The sequence below is a fragment of the Sciurus vulgaris genome (genome assembly GCF_902686455.1).
Source record: "Sciurus vulgaris genome assembly, chromosome: 3".
NCBI lineage: Eukaryota > Metazoa > Chordata > Mammalia > Rodentia > Sciuridae > Sciurus > Sciurus vulgaris.
In genome coordinates this window covers 162,196,149-162,218,254 of record NC_136463.1, presented here as the reverse complement: position 1 = coordinate 162,218,254, position 22,106 = coordinate 162,196,149, and the positions used below count along the sequence as shown (strand labels likewise).

General features: G+C 37.6%; 1 protein-coding gene across 8 annotated transcripts in view; it reads right to left on the bottom strand.

Moving 5' to 3' along the window:
* The window catches only part of UNC80 (unc-80 homolog, NALCN channel complex subunit), a 203,932-nt gene that overhangs the window by 75,915 nt on the left and 105,911 nt on the right, over positions 1-22,106 (bottom strand). For 6 of the 8 annotated variants that reach the window (XM_079134589.1, XM_079134594.1, XM_079134590.1 and 3 more), the window contains exons 27-31: positions 17,483-17,686; positions 15,493-15,593; positions 9,951-10,151; positions 2,298-2,405; positions 1,018-1,156 (exon numbers count right to left, since the gene is read on the bottom strand). In XM_079134589.1, the coding sequence (XP_078990715.1) occupies positions 1,018-1,156; positions 2,298-2,405; positions 9,951-10,151; positions 15,493-15,593; positions 17,483-17,686 (753 nt within the window). The remainder of the gene's footprint in view (positions 1-1,017; positions 1,157-2,297; positions 2,406-9,950; positions 10,152-15,492; positions 15,594-17,482; positions 17,687-22,106) is intronic. The other 2 variants (XM_079134595.1, XM_079134596.1) reach the window with 1 other exon arrangement.

Below are 22,106 nucleotides of genomic sequence, written 5' to 3'. Positions count from 1 at the left end.
ACACACACACACATGCATACTGTACCCTAGAAGAATTCCTGAGAAATTTAAAAATTGTTGCCTCTGGGGAAAGGAACAAGTGATCATGGGAAAGAGGGTAATACCTTTAACTTCATACATTTTTGTGTTACTTGAATTTTTATCATGTGCATTTCACAATCAACATAGTTATGAAAAAATATAAGGACTTGTATAAAAGGGGAGAAATGAAGAATCTACATTTTGTATCTACCACTTACTAGATATATATTTTGGACAATCACTTAAAATTTCATGAATTTATTTTGACATTGTAATTTGGACACAGAAAATTACTCACATGACACTTAATAAAGTTAATAATAGTGATTCATGGTAAATCTAGGAAATAAAACATAAATAATTTTATCTTTTGGGAAATATAGTGAAAATGTAGGTTTGGGGGATCATCTTTAATTCGTTAACACTCCGCTAAAGTTTGGATCTTGCACAGTCTTCTAAAGACACATGTGTTGCCCTCTAGGGTGGTGCTTCTGGGAGGCACAGGGAGGTGGGTTGGGGCCTAGTGAGAAGTCCTTTGGTCATTGGGGGCATGCCCTTGAAAAGGACTATGAGACTCTGTCATTTCCTCTTTCTCTTTTACTTCATAGCTATATGGTGAACAGTTCCACTCTGCCACATGCTCCCCACCATTTCCATCTGATGCCACCACGGACTAGAACCTCTAAAACCATTAACCAAAATAAATCTTTTTTCTTTATAGGTTGGTTATCTCGGGTATTTTGTTATCATGATGGAAAGCTGATTAATACACTCAGAGAGATTACTGTTCTTATGCAAATCACATAGTGATTTTGGAAGGAAGCACTCAAAACTTGGGTCTTATTTCCTATAGCACACAACTTTGTTTACAGTTCTAGCAATTACCATCAACCTAATCTATAGGCAAAAATTAAATGAACTCCCCTCTCTCTTATTTCAACACTTGGATCAGTAGCAGTGACTGCAAGAATGGGGTCCTAGGTGGTCTTTCTTTACCTGCTGCCCCTGCCATGTGCTCATCCATGCTGAGCAGGAGCTCCCAGGCAGCTGGCTGGATATCACCGTACATCTCCTCTGTCAGAATTGGTGCTGCCTTGATTAAAAGAGACAAAGGAGCAGGAGACAAGCTCATCACCTGGGAAAAGATGGAAATCATGTTTTAAAATCTTTTAAGACACTGGTTATAGTCTTATTGAAACTTATGAGCTACTTTCCCTCTCTGATTTTCTTAAATGACCTGAAAACACTTTCTAAAAGGGGAGCATATTTAGTCGGCATGGTGTATGAGCTTTATGCTTTTTAATTGAAGCAAATTAAAAGGGAAAAAACCCCACTAATCTTGTAATGCTTTCATCACAAAACCAGCTTTACAACCACCCAGAATAAACTATAGAACACATACAACTCTGTAAGAAAAGACAAATACCAGTCAATGTATATTTGTGTTCAAAGTCCTGATTGACTTTTAAAGACTTCTGTTTTTCCTTCCTGTTGGTAGATTTCTGTTGAAAACTATGAGCAAACAGTAACTTCTGAAGGAATCCATTTAGGAAGCTATTTTTCTAAGTCAGCATGAGTTTCAATGGCATTTTTCCTTTGAAGCATTGTACACTGTAGTTATAACCCCAGTTCCATCCACAAAATATATTTAATCCATTATTTCAAATAATATAGGTAGTAAATGTAGGTTCTGGAAAAGTCATAATTTTAAACACATTCCAGAAAAACATGAAAAAATTTGTTTTTTTCCCTGAAGAAAGGTACAATTTAGAGTTTAGCTTATAATAGCAACATAACAATGTTATGATAAGTAGGTAAATATACTATTTAATTTAATCCATGCAAAAATCTTTTGGGATGGGTCTAGTGTTATACTCCCCATTTTATAGATGTGGAGACTAAGACCAAGGAAAATTAAATAACTTGTGCAGAGTCCCAGATCTGCAACAGCAGACAAGGGATACAAACCCAGACTGTCCCATTCTGAAACCTATAGGTATGGTCACCATGCACTGGTGAGAAATCAGCTTCAATGGAGTGGGCAGGCTGGGGAGAGGTGTGGTTCCAACTCCTCTGGTCTTGTCTGTGAATCTGCCTGCCTAAGAAGAGGGATCTTTCCCTTGCACATTTGGTGGCACTTTTCTCACCAGTTAAGGGGTCCTTTACGCCAGCATGGTGCCAAACTATGTGGTGTTTCTCAAATGCTTGTAAATAGGCTGTCTGGAACTTCTTCCCTATTAATGCTCCATGAATGTTTTTGATCCAGGTGCCAATACCTGAAGTCTAATGTACTTCAGCATCCCAGAATCCTTTTTCCCTTCCAGGTTGGCATCGGAAACTCTCTTCTTCAGAGAAGGTGTCCTCAGGCATGACTTATCTGAGCACTGAAAAGAAGATGTGATATATAATGAAGGCGTTGTGCTTGCTTTCTCAAACTCCAACATTGCTTTATTTCCCTCCAATCCTCCAAACAATTCATCTTCTTTTAGATTTTTTTGGTGGTGCTGGGGATTGAACCCAGGGCCTTGTGCATGCTAGGCAAGCACTCTACCAACTGAGCTATATCCCCAGCCCCCAAACAATCATCTTCTAATGGAAGGCATGGTTTAAAACTTTTTTATGGGCCTACATCTTGTCAAATTTAGAAAAGCAGTTAATTTTGCAATGAAAAGGGAGCTTAGAGATATTTAATACATTTTAGGAAACTAGGATCCAGACAGGTGGAGTAACTTGACCAAGTTACAGAGCTAATTATTAGCAGAATAAGGAAAGGACAAATATCTCCTGATTTCTATTTCAAGGTTAATTATATTCCAGGTGGTTAAAAATAGAAATCTTTTAAAATACTGAGTCAGATAAAATCCACTCTATCCAACAGTTCCTTTATAGAGTTGCAAGATACAAGTTGAACCATTTCAAATTGTAAGACAAAAAGAAAATATTTCAAGGACAAGTGTTAGGACATTAAAGGTCAAAGACAGGAGTTGTCAAGTGTTGTTTGGATGTGAGGTGTCCCCCAAAGCTTCTATGTTGTAGGAATATTCAGAGGTGAAATGATTGAATTATGAAACCCAATCAGTCTATCCTACTTTAAATGGAGTAACTGGATGGTAACTATAGGGAGGTGGGGCTTCTTTGGAGGAGGTAGATCACTGCGGGTGTACCCTAGAAGGGCTCATCTGCCCTGAGGCCCCTTCCCCTTGCTTCTTTCTGCTTCCGGACCTTCATGAATGGAGCAGTGCCTCTCCAGGATGCATGATGTTCTGTCTCACCTTGGTCCCAGAGCAAAGGAGTCAGCCATTCATGGACTAAACCTCTGAAACCACAAACCAAAATAAACTTTTTCTCCTCTAAGTTTTCTTTATGGGTATTTTGGTCACAGCAACAAAAAGCTGACCAAGGCATCCAGGAAGTATGAGCGTGTAGCAGCCATCATCTCAGTTTCCGTTGCACAGGTAAACTGTGCTCTTTTTTTAAGTTCTCATCTGTAGGAGGCAACCCCTCTTCTTTCAAAGTGTCCCCTCAACCTGGCTACAATAGACTCAACTCATCTGCATGAGCACAGATGAGACAATGGCTTCCTCTGACTCCAAAACGAATGGAGTGAACAGAGCAGCTGGGAGGAGGATAGGTCCTAATGGGCAGAGGCCCTTGTTTATTTATCCTGAGTTCTGATTCCTCCTATTTTTGCACTCCAGGCTGTGCAAAGAGGTAGTCCTTCTTCTAGTACAGAATAAAGCTCATTTGTTTTTCCAGTGCCATGTCAATGAAACACTTTCTCCCTCAATGCCAAGGGAAAAAACAGAACTTCTGAAGGATTTTGAAACAGAGCTTCATAGTGTTAGAGATGGAGATATTTTGAAAAAGAAGACAAATGTGCATGTTCCAAGAAAGTCTTTTGAAACTCTGACAAAAAGACCCAAGACAATGAATCTGTTATTTGACTAGTATGGAACTAACTTTTAAAATGAACCTACTTGGAAACAAGGGATCAGAGCTCTTGTGTTTTCTAAAGAAAAAAACATGGAGGTGCATACTTGGGAATACATATTGGAGAGAAAAACTGCATTGGTCCCCACCCCCATGAATGTAAAAGCCACATTCAGTAAAAATAGCATGCTTATTTTACATAACTTAAAAACTGCTCCAAAATCACACGTAGCAAAAGTTTTCCATATAAATGTGTTTTAATATCCTTTAAAAAAGAGGATATTTAAAAATCAGTATCTCTCTGCTTTAATTCTTTCTACATAGAAAACAAAACATGTACATTATAGAATATCTGGAAAAGACAGAAAAACTATAAAGAAGGAAAAAATCGGGTTGGGAATATAGCTCAGTTGGTAGAGTACTTGCCTCACAAGCACAAGGTGTTGGGTTCAAGATCCCCAGCACTGCAAAAAAAAAAAAAAAGAGGGAAAAAATCCCCCAAATTGTGAACTCAATGTTAGTCATTATTTGGTTCGTTTTCTTCTTGGTTTCCCCCTCAATGTACCTTAGCAAAACTGCGATTCTATACAATTCACTGCACTACGGTTTTATAATAAGGATTTCCCAGGTCATTATAATTATTTTAAAATATGATTTCTTCATTTTACAACTATTTTGACCCTTTGTCCTTTGGTTGGACATTTTGCCTTTTTCAGGGATACTTGTGAACAGGTTTCCTTAATTTTAACCAAATAGGAAAATACTCAGCTTAGGAAAAAATAAAAAACAAAAAGAATGAACATTAGTCCCTACATGCTGGGAAATGCAGGGTTGTATTTAATTCTGCCTAACAACAGCAGAAGGTGTAAGTCCAGCACCATCACATATTTCATATCCTATATTAGCTCTAGTTCCCTTTCTGTCTCTGGTTTCATAAGATTCTGCTAGATCCTTTGAAAAACCTTCCTAATCATTTGAATAAGTTTGAAGTTTCTGCTCCTAGCACTAAATTATTGGCTACGGAGGAATAATGCTTATTTTAAATAAAATTTTTATTCACTTAATGACTCAAGAATGTTTATTGTGTTAATCATATGTCAGGAATGGGGTCAACTTCTGGAGATACACAGGGGAGTAAAGCATCATGATGTTTGCCCTGCTGGAGTCGCTTTCTAGGAGAGACAGAAAGCAAATAAGCAAGCAAATAAAAAGACCATGGAAGTAAAAAATAAATAAATAAATAAATAAGGAGATACATGCTGTGAAGCATGGTCCACACACAGGAAATAATAAGGCATTTAAAATTCAGGAATGCTGAAATCAGCCTACTGGGCTCTCTGAGAAAGGCATTTCCTCATTTTTCTGGGAAGAGCACCATGACAAATGAAGGGCAAACTTTGCACTTCACACATCTTGGACATATGAATTATGGATGTTATGTTGGGCAATCACAAGCCCCGGGAATCGAGACCAGGGTCTGGTCTTGGACTCACAACAGTGTTGTCTACAGCTTTTGAAAAAACATTGGTTCTGCAGAAGAGCCGTGGAACTCTTGCCATCTGTATTGTTTTTATACAATTTACCCACACTGTCCTTTCTGTTTTTTTGGACTTGTATTACCACCCCTCATCCTTCTTTTTGATTGAAAGTAAAAAATTGTGTTATTTACTCCTTTTTATCATCAGCAAGCACTAATTGAACCTTTATTTAGAACATGGCAAGGTACAGACAGAGGAGAGATCATAGAATTCCTTGGTGAAGATAATATATACATATAGGATGATAGTTTATATACATAAAAAAAATAACCTTCAAGTTTGGAAGTGCACTAAAATAAACTCACAGAACATACTGCGAGTCCCCCAGCATTGGAATGTAGATTAGCAGATTGATCAGAGTTAGATGGGTTGCAAAATGTACTGGCTGTCACAAATACATTCTGCCATAAAAGCCAATTAAAGAGCAAACAGGGATGAAGCACCAATTGCTCATAGTCAATTCTAATCAGACCGCTGCTTTTACTCTTGATTTATTGCTTTTTTCTGTTTTCATTTGGGATCTGGAAATGTGGCATTGTTCATTTGTGTGACAGATTCAGAACAGGCAAATGGAAAACATCACGAGAGGAAAAAGATGCCTGAGCAGGAAGCTCGTGTTTTGGAAATAAAATGTTTGCCACAGAAGATTCCAAATGTTCTTTCTGCTCTCTACCTGAATGACTGACTTAAATGTGATGAGGGTACATTTCTCTTGCTTGGATTTCCTAGTGGTAAGCCACAGACAGCAAAAGGTCCATAAGCCTTTTCTGCTGCTTCACACGAGTGTCATGGTTGAGCAAAGGTGAAGGGCTCTCATGAACTCTCCTAGACTACAATCTCACTCACTCATTCAGTATTTATTGTTTCTTTGCTATTAGTGAGTTCTTTGTTAGTGACACGCAGAATACAAATATTGTAAGACTTCCTCGTCTCAAAGAGTTTATAACTTAGTGGCAGAGGGTGCTTGCCATTACTCATAGGATGGAATAAGAGCTTTCTTGCCTACATGGTCTAGTTCCTATCTGCCTACGCAGCCTCATCATGCACTGCAGTCCTTGGTACTCCAGATATGGTCCTTTGTACTTGCCTCTTCTCTCTATTTGGAAAATTCTGTGTTCAGTTAACATCCATGCACCCTAAAATTAACTTTATTGGAAAGGCTTTTATTATCTCTGCTAGATTGAAAGCCTCACTAATAAACTGTTCATACAGTATGCCTCTCTATTGCACTGATTGCTGTTGCAATTTTACATCAATATGGGAGGTTTATTTGATTAATATCTGTCTCTCAGACATTGTCTCTTTTGTCCATTATTACATCCAGCACAAAGTATGGGCTTAGCATGGCCCATAGATTTTTTTAAAATGGAGAGATGGACAGATGAATGAATGAATGAATGAATGAATGAACAAATGAAGACTAATAAAATGCAAGTAAAATACCATTATAATTTAGATGAAAAGAAAAGGAAGACAAATAACATTTATTGTCCACCTGCAATATGCCCTGTACTTAACACTAGGGGAATCAGAAAAGGTTTCAGGGAGAAAATAGTATTTGAATTGGATCTTAAAGAATGTTTGGGTTTGACAATATATAGATTAGAGACAATATTATAGTTTGAGCAAAGATGTGGCAGAAAAAATTTCAGAGGGTGTATAGAGAACAATGAACATTAATTTAGGCTTGTATATTTTTGCAACTTTCAACATATATAATTTCCTCTTAAAGCTAAAGGAGTTTGTATATGAAGAGATAACTTACATAAATTAAAATAGATGTTCTTTAAATGTGATATCATTTGTGTTTGAAATATAGATTGTATATTAACATATATATACATACATACAAATATTTGCATATTTTTTACTTTTATGCTATTATTTAGTAGTTCATGCAGTTCATTGTAACTCACAATTTGTCTTTCTCCAATTTCATTCTTCCTATAATTTGTATAGTTTGAATAACATGAGATGCAATACAGTCTAGGTAGAAAACCCTGACTTCAACTGCAAATTAGTACAAATGTTCTGGAAAGCAGTATGGAGATTCCTCAAAAAACCAGGAATGGAACCACCATATGACCTAGCTATCCCACTCCTTGGTATTTATTTAAAAGAGCTAAAATCAGCATACTATGGTGATAGATGAACATACTATGGTGGAACACATCAACCTTTATAGCAACACAACTCACAACAGCCAAGATATGGAACCAAACAGATGCCCATCAATAGATGAATGGATTAAGGAAATGTGGTATATATACATGATGGAGTTTTACTCAGCCATAAAGAAGAACGACATTATGGCATTTGATGGGAAACAAATGGAAGTGGAGACTATTCACGCTAAGTGAAATACACCAGGCTCAGAAAGTCAAGGGTCTAATGTTTTCTCTCATATGCAGAAACCAGAGCAAATTAAGAGGAAAAGCAAGCTTGGGGGCTGGAAATCATACAGACAGGGGGAAGATCAGTAGAGCAAAAGGAGATTTAGGGGGAGGGAGGAGGGATGGAAAAGGGGAGGAAATGCAGAATAAATTTGACAAAATTAGACTATGTGCATGTATAAATATTCCACAGTAAAATTCATCTTTATGTATTTCTTCAAAGCATCAATTAACAATAAATAAATGAGTGGAAGGTAGAGTAGAAAAAGAGGAATGGGGAGAAAGGAGGGAAGGGAAAGGGGGACATTGGGGGCTGAAATGGACTAAATTAAATTCTGTGCATGTATTAGTGTCAAAATGGACCTGACTATTATGTGCAATTCTAATGTACCAACAAAAGCAAAAATAAATGAATAAATAAATAAAACCCCTGACTTTAATATTCTATATTTCTAAATTAAAGTTTAGCCAAATATGTTGTAGATAAGAATTGTGGACAATCTCATCTTTCTGAGTCTCAATTTTTTTCACCTGTAAAATGAATACCTCTTGCACAAAACACTTTGTCAATGTATACATGTGCATATATATATGTGCACATATATATATATATTTTTTTTCTTCTTTTGTCCTCATACATGTTTAGAAAAAAATATTAAAATATGCATGTCCCAGAAGCTAATACTGCACTCTTATGGGATACATTCTTCTTTCCCTTTAGGATCTCTTGTAATAGCCAAAATTTCTTCAGTGATCATATATTTTTTATATTTTAAAAGTTATAATTGAAAAAATCCCTTTGTGAATGCTAAAGTACTACGGATTGCTACATAACTCAACTGCATTTTTGTTCTTATTGTTCATGGTCTCTAGCTGTTTGATGTATACATATTATTGTCCACTTCCAGTCCAAAACTGGCTTGCAAATTCCTTCATTAAAAAGATCCTTTGCTCCTACTTATTTTTTTTTTTTTAATATTTGGCCAAATAGTGTGCCAACAGCAGGTGCATAATGAATGCTTGCTGAAATGAATAGGTGTTATAGAAAAATCTCTTAGTAAAACCATTTGGGAAAAGCAGCTGCAGGCGCAGCCACAGCATTCAGTTAAGCATCTTGGCTACCATGCCTGGTCAGGGCAGGTGGACAACTCAAGGCTTTCCTGTCAGGAGAACGGCAGCCCTGGTTACTGTCTTCATCTTCTGCCAGCTCAGCTGCTCAGGGTTGTCAGGAAAGTGCAGCTGAATGCCTGGAAAATGTTGTAGTTTCTTGAAGGAATTTCCTTTTAGGCTGATCTGACCCAGATTACTCTGTTATTTTTCTGTGAACGGTTGAGCTATTTATGGCTTATTTCATAATACGTAATTGCATTAGCTTCTTATTGTTTCTGTAACAAATACCCACAGGTTTTGTGGCTTAAAACAACAGACTTAATATCTCGCAGTTATGGTTGTCAGAAGTCTGAATGTGATTGATAGACAGTGTTCTTCTGGCAGCCACAGGGATGCTCCATTTCCTCAAATTTTCCAGCTTCTAGAGCCTCGTGGCCTATATCATGCTGACCTCCGCTTCTGCCATCTCATCTCCTTCTTTGCCTCTGAATCCTTTTGCCTCTTTCTTCTAAGGCCCTTACAATTACGTTGAGTCCACCTGGATAATTCAGGATAACCTCCCCATTGTAAAATACCTAATCATACCTGTGAGCTCTCTTGTCATATAAGGTAACATATTCACAGGTTCCAGGAATAGATGCAAACCTCTTTGCGTGTGTGTGTGTGGCAGGGGGCGTTATTCTGCCTACCACAGTAACTTGCTCATCACCTCAACCATTGTAAATTCATAATTATTCACAAAAATTAGGCAAAACCTGGGGAAGAGTTCATGTTTACTTGTGAACGTGAAGGCGAAGCATTTGTCTTGCACTTATTGTCTACTTTTGCTCAGAAGCACAGAGACCTGTAGGTTTATACAACTGCAGTTGCCTGAAATTTCTTATTGCCAGAGAAGATTGTTAGGATATAGTTTTTCCCTGTCCTTGTTATAATATCAGTGATGTGACCATTCACTCACCTCTTTTTGTTTCTTGCCCCGCAGAGCCACGTTGCTGGTGTTGCTGCTCTCCCGCAGGGAGTCCACACTGTCTCCATAGAGCAGCTTAATGGCCCTGACCAGCCGGGCACAGGAGCGGCTGTGGTGCAGATAGCAGTGTGGATGACAATAGTCCACATGTGTGCAGATGAAACTCTGTTGATTGCACAGCAAGATCATGACCTGGAATACAAACACCCCTGAGACTCAACCAGCAACCAGGGTACCGACACACTGAATGTCTATGTGGTGTGGAAGATGCCAAGTCAAATGTTAACTTCCCATGATGGGTCTTGAAATTACATTGATTCAATAATTCCCAGAGGAGAACAAAAGAGTTATGAGTCTTTGTCTACCTTGGCATTTGCTTTTCTTCATAAATGCTTGATAAAATAATTTTTTTTGAAACAAGAATGAACAAATGTTCTAAAATCCAGTTATTGTGAAGTGTGTGGTTTCCAAATACTTTCAAATGGAAATTATGAACTAAAAAAAGACCCCACATATCCTGCTGGCCCCCACTTCTCATGTCATGGGAAGAGCCAGCTAAAAGAGCACACACTAATAAAAAGTTCAGTCCCAAAGGAGCTAGCTGGCCTTTGACAACTGTGGGATGCCTTTAACTCCCACATCTATATCTTCCACTCTGACCAAAAATCTTGAACTAGAACTTGAACCCCACTCTAGAGCTCATTTCTTCTCCCTCCTACATGACTTTTTTCCTTTGGCTGGTAGGACATCCTTACTCTTAGAGTTTGATCTGGCTCAGAATTCCCAGAATTCCCCATTAGGATTCCAGAAGCAAACTCAGTTGATTTAGAGGATGTGGCTTTTTAAGATCAGAAATGAAGGCCCTAGAACTTGTAATTTTTTTTCAGTTCTGGGGCTAGAACCCAGGGCCTTGAACATGTTAAGCACATGCTCTACCTCTGAGATATAGCCTCATCTCTGAGTTTGTAACTTTGTGTGTGTGTGTGTGTGTGTGTATGTGTGTGTGTGTGTGTGTTGCTGGGGATCAAATTCAAGGCCTTATCCGTGGTAGACAAGTGATCTACCACTGAGTTACATCCCCATCTCATGAGTTTGTAACTTTTTAAGCATCCTTCCTAAAAAGGCAGTAGACTACCAAGAACTATAAGTTTAGTCAAATGTACATGGAGAAATCTTCTGGATATTTCTAATCCTCATGAAATTAGTTCCCACCTAACCTGTGAGGGACTGTGTGCCAAACTGAATGAAGAACACAAGATAAGTCTGTGGACAAGTCCAATTAAACCTGCCAAGCAGGGGTACACACATTTCTTTAGGAACAAGGGTCCTTGCTTATTCTGAGACAAAGAGAAGCAACAACAATCAATTCCATATGCCTATCAAACTCAGCTAACAATAGTCCACATCCCTCCAAAGTTTTCAATAAAAATAGGGTTGTCTTTGAAGAATATATAGCTCTCTCAAGATTCATTGAATAACCCCTGATATTCTTCTTTATTCTGATATGAGGCAGGGCACACTTAAGAACTATAAGGGTTCCCTTGTCGCTCCTAAATCTGGTTGATCAAGAGAAACACCAAGAAAGCTTAGCAAAAAGCAAATAAAGCAAAGAAACACACAAATGAACATATTACTAGACTCTGACTCAGGAAAATCTGATTTGGTAGTTCTGCAGTTAGAAGTAGAGGTGGTCTAGAAATCTAAAATTTAAAATTCTGTCCTGTGATATCCCTTTGATAGATATATTTCTAAGACAGATCCACAACTTCTGGTATTTATGCCTTTGTGTTGGCCTAGTGTCTTCCTTTCAACCAATAGAACACAGCAAAGGTGATAGGATGCCCCTTCTCTGACCATGGCACTTTCACGAAGTGCCATGGTGCATAGGCCCACATGGTAAGGAAATGAGGGTGACCTCTCACCAATAGCCAACTGGGTACTGAAGGCTGCTGCCCAATAGGTCTCAAGGAACTGAAATTTTGCCTACAATCATGTGAGTCTAGAAGCAAATTCTTTCTCAATCAAGTCGTCAGATAACACCCCAGGTCCTGGTCAATATTTTGATTGCAGCCATGTGAGAGATCTTGAAATGGAGACCCAGCTAAGCTGTGCCAGGATTTCTGACCCACAGAAACGATGAGATAATATGATCTGTTTTAAACCACAAAGCTTGTGGTAATCTGTTATGCAGCAATAGAAAATGAGTATGTTCTCCTTCTACCAAGATTAAGTAGCTTATAGCTACTGTTGAACAATAGAACCAAGTAAAATTCTACACATACACACATGCACATATGTATGCACACACATATATATATATGTATGTATGGCTGAATGCAAAAGATAGTGAAACAGTAGGGACATGAAAGGGATGTCGTGGGGAGAAAGGACATTCACTGAAGTGAGAACAATGTGAACACATGCCACATTTCTCCTTGGGGCATTTACTACTTCTTGGTTAGGCACTACTTCTTAGTGGCCAAGAAGGCTGGCAGAGGTTTAAGCAATCACATAGGGGCTGGGAGTTAAAAAAAAAAAAAAAAAAAGAAAGAAAAAGAATTCAGTAATGCCAAAGGAGGGATCCTATAGAGAAAGGAAGTTCAGAGAAGTTAGACTGATACTGCGTGACTATTTTCCCTTCCAGGCATTTGCTGACTGAGTAGTTGAGAATCCCAGCAGAAATCAGCTGAGAACTAGAGTGGAGAGTTTGGCAATTTCATTGTAATGGGGAAACAATAATTGGGGTTCCTGACCCAAAAAGAATGAAGAGCCCTCACTGGAAACCTTGGAAGACTTCAAACTAAAAGCTGTGTGTGACCAGTGGCAGACCAGAAAGCCAAGTCAAGTCAGCTTCATCCCTGATTAGACTGAGGCAATCTGCTTGCTTATTGTCTGCTAGATATAAGGAGAATCCTCTCTGGAGGGAGATGACATCATGTGGAGTCCCCATAATTATTTTAAATTAATTAACTTTGTATTTTAGAGAAATTTGGAGTTCACAGCAAAATTGAACAGAAAGTACAGAGAGCCCCCACATATCTACTGTGCCTATACCTGTTCAACCTCCCCCACTATCAATGACTTGCACCAGAGTGGAAGGAACTCTTACTACAAAAAATAAGCGAACCTGTGGACACGCAAAGTCCATTGTTTACATTAGGGTTCACTCCAAGTGTGGCACACCCTATGGGTTTTACTAAATGTATTATGATTTGTATCCACCACTGTGCCTCTATAATTTTCCATTTCCATGTCAAGTAGTCAGTGAAATGACTGGGCATATTAAGGAACAGAAGCAAGAGGAGTAACAGTAGATTCACATATTGGAATTATCAGCCATAAACTTTATGTGTAGACGATTATGAATAAACCATACTGGAAATTTTTCTTGAAAAATTTAACGAATGATAATGAAAATATAATATATAAAACCTTGTGTGATACAGCTAAGGCTCCTAGAGAACATTTATATCCTTAAATTAATGTATTAGCAAAGTGGTTGCAAATTAAGTATACACGTCAAGAAGTTAAGGAAAGAAAAATAAACTCAAAGAAAGTAGAAGAAAGCAATAAAAGTAATAGCAGAAGTTAATAAAACAGGAAATACAATATTTTCAAAGTGAAAAAACAAAATATGATTCTTTGAAAAGACTAATAAAATTAAAAGACTAATAATAGTGTCTATTGAGACTGATCAAAAAAAGAGAGAAGACAACCTACCAGTATCAGAAATGTAAAGGTACAGCACCATATATGCTACAAAATTTTAAGTGACCTCAAAAGAATATTATAAACAACTATTGTGTACAACCTAGAAATGAAATGATGCGCCCCATTTGTATACAATGAATCAAAATGCAGTCTGTAAAAAAATAAATAATTTTTTAAAAACTATCTTTTTGCTCATAAATGTCAATATTCAGATTAAATGAAGAAAATATTTAGGTAAAAATATCAATTTACCTGAACTGCTTCTGGAAGAAATAGAAAATCTGAGTGGTCTTAGCTGTATTACATAAATTCAAGCTATAATTAAAAAACTCTTCTACAAAGAAATTTTTAGATCTAGAAGGCTTCCCCAATGCTTTCTTCCAAATATTTAAAAAATAAATAATGCTGGCCTTACACAAACACTTCTCAAGTGCTTATGTGTGGAAAACCACACAGAAAACTAAAAAGCATTATTGGAGGATATTTAAGAGGTGTTAAGCAAATGCAGGGACATAATGGTGTGAGAGACTATTTTAGATAGAGGGAAGGTCAATGATTGAAGATTTCAATTTCTCAATCTGAATTGCTCTATTTACTAAATGCAAAAGCTGCTGTGGGAGTTTTTAAAATGGAATTGATAAGGTAATTTTAAGTGGAAATGCTCTAGCCAAGAATAGACCAAACCATTCTGAAGAAAAACAAAGTTGGAGGACTATATAAGTCATTGTATAAATGTTTGTGTGAGCAAAATGTACCAGACACAACAGACTAAAGAGTATATAATTACATTTACATTCATCTTAAAAACACAAAAAACTACTCTCTGGTGTTAGAAGGTTGAATTGCAGTTTCTGTGAGGGGATCGTCGTTTCTGCTGGAGGACCCATGTAAGGTTTCTAAGGTGTTGATAATGTTCTTTCTGACCTGGTAGTGGTTATATAGGTGTGTTTACTTTGTGAAAATGTATTGAGCTGTACACATAAACTTTATATGCTTTCCAAAATGCAGGTTAGATTTTACTAAAAATTCTTTAAAAAAAAATCTTCCTTAGAGATTTTCAAGTTCAGCAAATTCTGGGGACTACATCCATAGTGAATGCACAGCACTGTATAATCCGAGGAGCATATGTACCAGTTAGCACTTATCTGACCCTTCCAGAAAGTTAGATGAATATCAGAATTGGTAGTAACAGTGCTTATCTATGAAAACAATGATCTTACAGGTGCCCTGTCAATCTTAATTCTGAGGCTCTGCTTCTTTACCTTTCTCTTTACTTCTGGCTTCATGCTCAGCTCAAATCTTGAACTTGAGTCTTTGTCCATGGTTTTGGTAGAATCCTATCCTGCCTGTGCCCTCTGGATATCCCTTTGAGGTGCCACCTTGTCTTGTTAGAATCTCCCTTTCTTTGCTACAATTTGATCTAATACAGACCAAGACTGACATCAACAATCTTGTTCTCATATTCCTCCTGGTAATCTGTATAAAACTGACCACAACACCTTGCCCCGTGTCACTCAGGTTGCCTTGATCATCAACCTGAACAGGTGCCTAACAATTTCCCCTGACTTATGATGACCCACAAGCCAGCCATAACAAAAGACCTTGGTCTTAGTTAAACTTCAAATGAATGCAATCCAGCAGAATACCAATGCCAGTGCACACTGAGTGATTCAGATAAAATATAAACCTCTGCCTCCTCTGGGAGGCTAAATTGGATTGATGGTTTTGGTATAATATTTTCTCCTCCCTCCATGTATCTCCCCAATGCCAAATGAAATGGACTCCAGGGATCTTTCTGAGTTTAAATAATCTTCCTACTTACATGAAGCCAGGACATGTTCCTGTGGTAGTTTTCCTCTGTACCTGCAGTGCTCATTCCCTCTGGCTCAATGCTGGGCTCGCTTGCACTCCAAGGACTCCCTTCTTCAAAAGAAAATACCAAGAAAGGTGTCAGTATTCAGTCTTCCTGGAGGTCATATTGGTGTGGTATAGTTGTCCATGCTTTTGAATCCTAGGGCAGACTACCACGGCCCAGTGGGTTAGGGCATAGGACTTTGTTGGAGGAATATTAATAGGAGCTGTTCCCTTCAGCCACCAGCTGAACTGGCAATTTCAAAGACATTGATGATCTCTTTAATGGTGGCTTCCATTTTGAGAGATAGGAGCAGAAAGAAAAAGTGTCAAGTCCTTGAATTGCTGAGATAAGCCAGTGACAGGTTGAGTGTGCCCAAATCCTTTCCAGACTGACCAGACCTTACAGGTGTAGTTACACAGGGACACCAACAGGTCTGCAGTGGCCTCGCAGAGTGCTGCTGCCTCTACTGTGGTTGTGACTGCAGCTAGTGCTATTGCTCTAGCCACTGGGCTTTGCTATCAGAGCTATTCAGAGACAAATGAGTGCCCTGGAAAAACTAATAGAATTTGAAAGCAATGATGTCCAATTATGGACAACCCTGGCATCCCCTCTCTGAGAGAGTATAAAGGACATATGTCTTAGGAATTCACAACTTAGTATATTACATGCAAAGCTTTGGCCTCAAATCTAAAAGCTGTCATAAATTTTTCTAATGACCAAACAATGTCTCCAGCCTGGCTGCTTTGATTTGACTGGCCAGAATAAATCCATCAATTCACACAATTAATTACAATAATCCCCTCCCCAAACTAAGTGATAAAGATGTTATAGTTCAGCCCTGTAACAACAGAAGTCACAGAGATTTTTTTTTCTATTGTCACCTTGAAAAATAGGCTGAATCTTAAGTGATGCATAAATTAGCTATTTTCAAAGGTGAGGGTGGGTGGATGTAAAAACATTTCCTATTTTAAACTTTCTTTGATTAGATATACTCAGTTTCTATTTCAGCAGATTCTACCAATCATTTATCCATATGTATTGCTAGCTTGAAACTAGAGACTGAATGGCAAAAAGAATGTGTTTAATATTTATCTACTAATGCTGGGCAGATGGTAGATTCTATCCTCTTCCTACTTAAAGTCTTTTGTGTCTATTAAGATACTAATCAGGGCCCATATTTTGGACTAATACATTTTGGGATCTGGAATCTCTTTTTATCTTACAGTGACAATATATGACACCAGTGTTTTGTATCTAGAACTCATTCTCATGATTTTAACACATTTTACAACAATCCCTTAATTTATCTTTAGCGAATCCCTGCAGAGTAGGCAAGGAGTAAGTAGAATTAATTCCCTTTGGGTAGTTGGAGATGAAAAATCCTGAGAAGTCAAGTGATTTACTAAAGATCCCTAATTATTAGGTCTAGGCTATCTTTCCTTTCTGATATTTTGGTGTAATTGTTTTAACTGTTTAATAGAAACTTCAAAACATAGAGGGCCTTTAGGTATCTGTTCCTGTGAGAATTTCTACATTTGACTTTGAAGGTCCTATCAGAAGGATGGATACACTGACATCTGGACTTGTAAAACTGCCCTGTCATTGAAGCGTTTTCTTTCCCTAATGGATTTTCCATCCTTGTTACTCAAAATGGGGTCCTAGAATCATCAGCATCAACTTCAGTAGAAAGCTTGTTAAAAACAGAGAATCTCAGATCCCCACCCCATCTGCTGAATCAGAATCTGCACTTCAACATGATATCCAGGTGACCTGTGTGCTCACTAAGGTTTGAGCAGCCTGCTGGAGGGTAGTGTGGCTTTCAGACAGAGTTGTCATCTAACCTATGGCTTTGCTCTTCATCTATTTATGTGTAAGAAAATGGACTTCAGCTGTTTCAGGACTTGGGTCCTGTCTTCCTACCCCCCACGTCCCTGCACGCCCCGCTCCTCTATGTTACCTAGGTCAGTGACAGTGTCCCTGCTCTGGGACAGCTGCAGCTCCTCAGCCTCAGACTCTGAGTCCTGCCGTGATAACTTGCTGCTCTTTAAGCTGCCGACCCGGCGAATGCTGGACAAGGAACCCCCCTTCTTCACCTGGAAACTGCGGGTTCCTTTAATCTGGAGCAGGCGAGAACCTCCTATCCTGATCTTCCTGCTGGGAACTGTATTAAGAGAATAAAATAGGGCTTTTCCCCCCTTAGTTTTCCCGAGCCAATATTAGATCCAAGCTCTCCCCAACCTGTCCCTGATCAGCCTCCTCTCTGTTGCCTGGACAAGCAGCATTTCTGGGTAGGAAGCTTTCCCTGGACCCCAGGTGCCAGGCTCTGTCAGGCAGGCGGGAGGCTGGGGCCACCAGGAAGGGCTGGTGCAGTGTCTTTCTTGGTCACAAAGGGCTGGGAACAACCTGCAGTCTTTCTGGCCCAGGGTTCACAAGCATGAGTGTATCTTGCAGCAACATCATCTAGGACTGTTAGTACATTTACAGCACATTATGACTTGATTCAGTAGAACCACAGACCATTCGTTTTTGTTTTTCTTTTGAAATGGGACTTAAAGAATTCTTGAACTGCCATGTAAACCCTTTCTTTTTGGAAGACCTCATTAAGAGAAAAACAAAAAAACAAAAACGAGAGGCACTCCTCTCTCCAACAGTCAGCACTGGGTTCTGCTCTGCTCCTCAGCAAAGGCACTTGGGATCTGTTAGCATGGGGGTGCTTTGGGTGAGCATGCATGTGATATGGGTCCATTTTCAATGCATCTAGTGATTTCATAGCATCCTCCTCTCAGTCAAAAGGTTGGTGAGATGTGAGTCCAAATGTTGCAAGGCCCTGAGCCAACCTTACAGTTTATGTGTACCAAGAAGGCATGCATTATTCATCTTTAGTGTTCTGGAAGAAACAGCCATCAGTGGGAGAAATAAAAGGGTACAAGAAACACATTCAAACTTGAAACCTAACTTTTTAAAAAATCCAAAGTATCCTTAGTTTCTATAGTCGTATACATACCTCCTTCCTTTTTTATTTTTATTTTTGAAGATTTGCTGTTGTCAATATTGATTTTATAAAAGTAGGATAAAAAAAGTTTTAAAGGTTAAAAATTCATTATCAGGAAGGGGTCAGGTTTATAAGCTTACCTTCTTAAGGCAGGACAAGATTTCTTACTAATTATTTAAGGCATTGTTATTAATATTTTTTGAAGCACCAGTCAGGAAGTTTGCATTTTAGTTTCAGGTTTCTCACCCACAGAAGTGTTAACATGTGACTAATAGAACTTGTATAAATCTTTAAATGTTAGTTACATGTATACTTTCAATGCCATATAAAGGCACCCAGAATAACTCCTGTTGGATAACGTGAATGTTCCATCTCCAATTTACACTTATGATCAAGAAAGACTAAAATTGTCTCCACTCAGCTAGTAAAAGCTTCATGGAGCTCCCTGAATGAAACTGGATGGAATTTCACATCTGGAAGGAATCTCTTGCAGAACTGTTGGATAAATTCCACAAAAACTATAGACCATAATGCTGTATTTTAATTATAGCACAGCTCACCCAAGAGTATTTTTCAGGATTATTTTTAGGCTTAATTGAGACTTTATGATGCATTTGAAATATGTTTGAAACCGAATGTAATTATCACTTGTAATGATTGCTAGAGCAATTTCATGTCTCTGCAGATTGAAAAGTAGAGAAAAAGATTAAAATGATAATTCTTTGGCTTTTACAGAGGCACATACTAACATTTTTGCCTGATTTTATGACACTTTTCAGCCAAAGAATGAGGCCAAATAACCCCAAATTAATGTCATCTGAAAGAGATTTAATGTTGAGAGTTTGTTCTAACACGGAAGACAATTGGAGACATCCTGTAGCACTAAAACATTAGGGTTCAGAATTATGATGTTGGTTATTTACAAGAGACACAGCAGTTCAAATCCAGATTTGGTTTTGTATATGAAAAATGTCAGCTGAGATTGTTCGGCATTAAATTTTAGCCTTTATCTCCATGACAACCGGAACTTGTATGAAAGTGAAACAAATTCATCTAAATTGGATAACACATCTCCTTTTCCTATTTCTCTCACTCCACACTGTATCCATTAGCCAACCCTGCTTTCTCTGTGCTTCAAAAATGTCATAGACTTTTGAAAGCTCCATCACATCTTCCCTAGACGAATGTAACTACCTACAACTATTTCACCTTTCCCCTACTTCAATAGATCTCTTCTTATTTAAAAGAACATAAATTAAAAGACACACCTTATATCACTTTTATGGCCAAACAAACTAACAATATTCTGACACATTTAAAATAGAGTTAAAATTCTAATCATATCTTCCAGACCCTATTTACCCTTTGCCTAACACTCTGACTCATCTTAGGACTCTGTCCCCCAACTCATTCTTTCGTAACCATAGTGGTCTTTTCCCCCTTCTTCACATGCTCCCAGTTCATTCCTGCATCACAGCCTTGTCCTCGACGTTGCCTCTGTTCAGAACACTTCTTCCTCAGCTCTCGGCTCCTTCACAGGTCTCTCTGCTCAATGTCAATTCTGATGGACTACTCTGTCCTTCCTACTCCAAGTCACAAAACCTGATCCTAATTTGCTTTTCTTCATTTTCCTCCACTAGAAAGTCTAGTATTTCATGTTCTTCACTGTTACATGAACAACTGTTAGTTATTAACTCTTAAACAATACAAATCAAAATATGTGGAAAAATTTCTGGCACATTGATGCATTCTGAGAACCTGTAATAGTTCCTAGTATACCAAAGGTGCTCAGCAGATGGGTAATGAATGGTGAGACTAGTCTTGGTGTTTGTATATGAATTACTAGTCTTAGTTTGTCTTTGGAATGTGGGTAAAATGATTTGTCTTACTCTGTATGGACATTTTAGGCAGATATTTTCAGTTCTAAGGATTCTTTCATATTTGTTTTCCTTGGTAAAATCTGAGTTGTCCTCAGGTTGTTTATTTCAAGAGGTGACATTTTTAACTTTTATAAAAAAAATATGGTATGAAAAAATTTTTAATGTTTTAATAATTTAGTTATCAGGGACCCAGTCACCATTTTCATGTTGTTAAGTGGGTTAAGGAATATGTAGAAATCTTTGGGAAGGTATTTTCCAACTGATTAAAGACATTTTATGGATATGTTCTCATTTAATTTATAGTTTCTGTTTTCTGTTCATTCATTAAACAACTTCCATAAATTTACATAGTCATTCTGTGAGGAGAAAAAATATGAAGCATTTCAGCATTTGAAAATTAAAAACAATTTATGTAACTAATAATCATGAAATTAAAATGGTCTTAAAGTTAATCAGATATTTTATTTTTAATGATGCAGAAATTTTACTCAAATTTAACAATGTCAGTATCTACATTTTTATTCAACTACTTCAAACAATAATTAGCATATAACTTTGGGGGGGGAAAATACTGGCTTTTAAATTAAAATACCTTTGGATATGTTTCAAAAACTGGAGTTTATCCCTGTTTTAAGTAGTAATATTTGAAAAAACATTGAGTTCATATTTCTTCATACTCGGGAAGATTTGGCTTATCTTTCCTACAAATGGCCTTTGTTCACCATAAATTCAATAGAATATGATAAAAGAATTATTTACATTATAAAACTGTTTTGACAACATTGTGATCTTGAAATGTTCAAATTTTCTCAGTTTATGTCCATTTCTTGCAGGATTTTAAATATTTTGTTCTTTCTCTCTATAGGACAATTCCTCATGAGAATCATGCATTAATTAAGTTAATCAAACATGTATTGAGCCATTGTCTATAGGACACTAGAAAATATATCAATGCATAACTCAGCTTTGATTCTTGTAACAAGAGTGCAGATGTTCTTTAAATTGACATTCTTTATAAAAAACACTTGAGGGCAATGGAATTTAATAAATAGCAAAATCAAAGAGTGAAGTTGACAGTTCAGGAGAATTTAGAGAGCAAATTAAGACTTTGCAATCTTCAGTGCAAAGTCTTCTGTATGGCTTCTAATCTATATGCTCATGATGAAAAAAAAGAATGACAGCTGTTATTTATTGTGCATTTACTATCTGTCAGGTACTAAGTTTATGCTTTACTTATTTCAAGCTATAAGCATCATAGCACAGAAGGTGCTATTAGCCCAACTTAACAGAGAAGAAAACTGCAACTAAAAGGTTAAGTAACTTAGACAAGTTCCCACAGAAAGTTACTGTATTTCACCCATCTTAAAATGCACATCTTTTCCACATTTTAACATATTCTAAATTGGGATATGCCATACAACTGGTGACATCTTATGAATACTCGTACCAGCTAGCAGTGGTGATAACATTTGCTATTGCTTACATCCATGTGAACATTTAAAATATCAACAGCCATATGGACAAAATGGATATCAATATCTTTTAGTTCAAGGAGCTGAGTAGTAGCAAGGGATGAGAGAGGGGTGAGGTAGTAAGGTGGGTGTGTTTAGCAATCTTGAAGAAGGATTGAAAGTAGGCTAGCTTCATGCCGGTGTGAAGTTGGCTTAAGCAACTAGCACAAATAGCTTTACTTCTTTAATGAATCTATT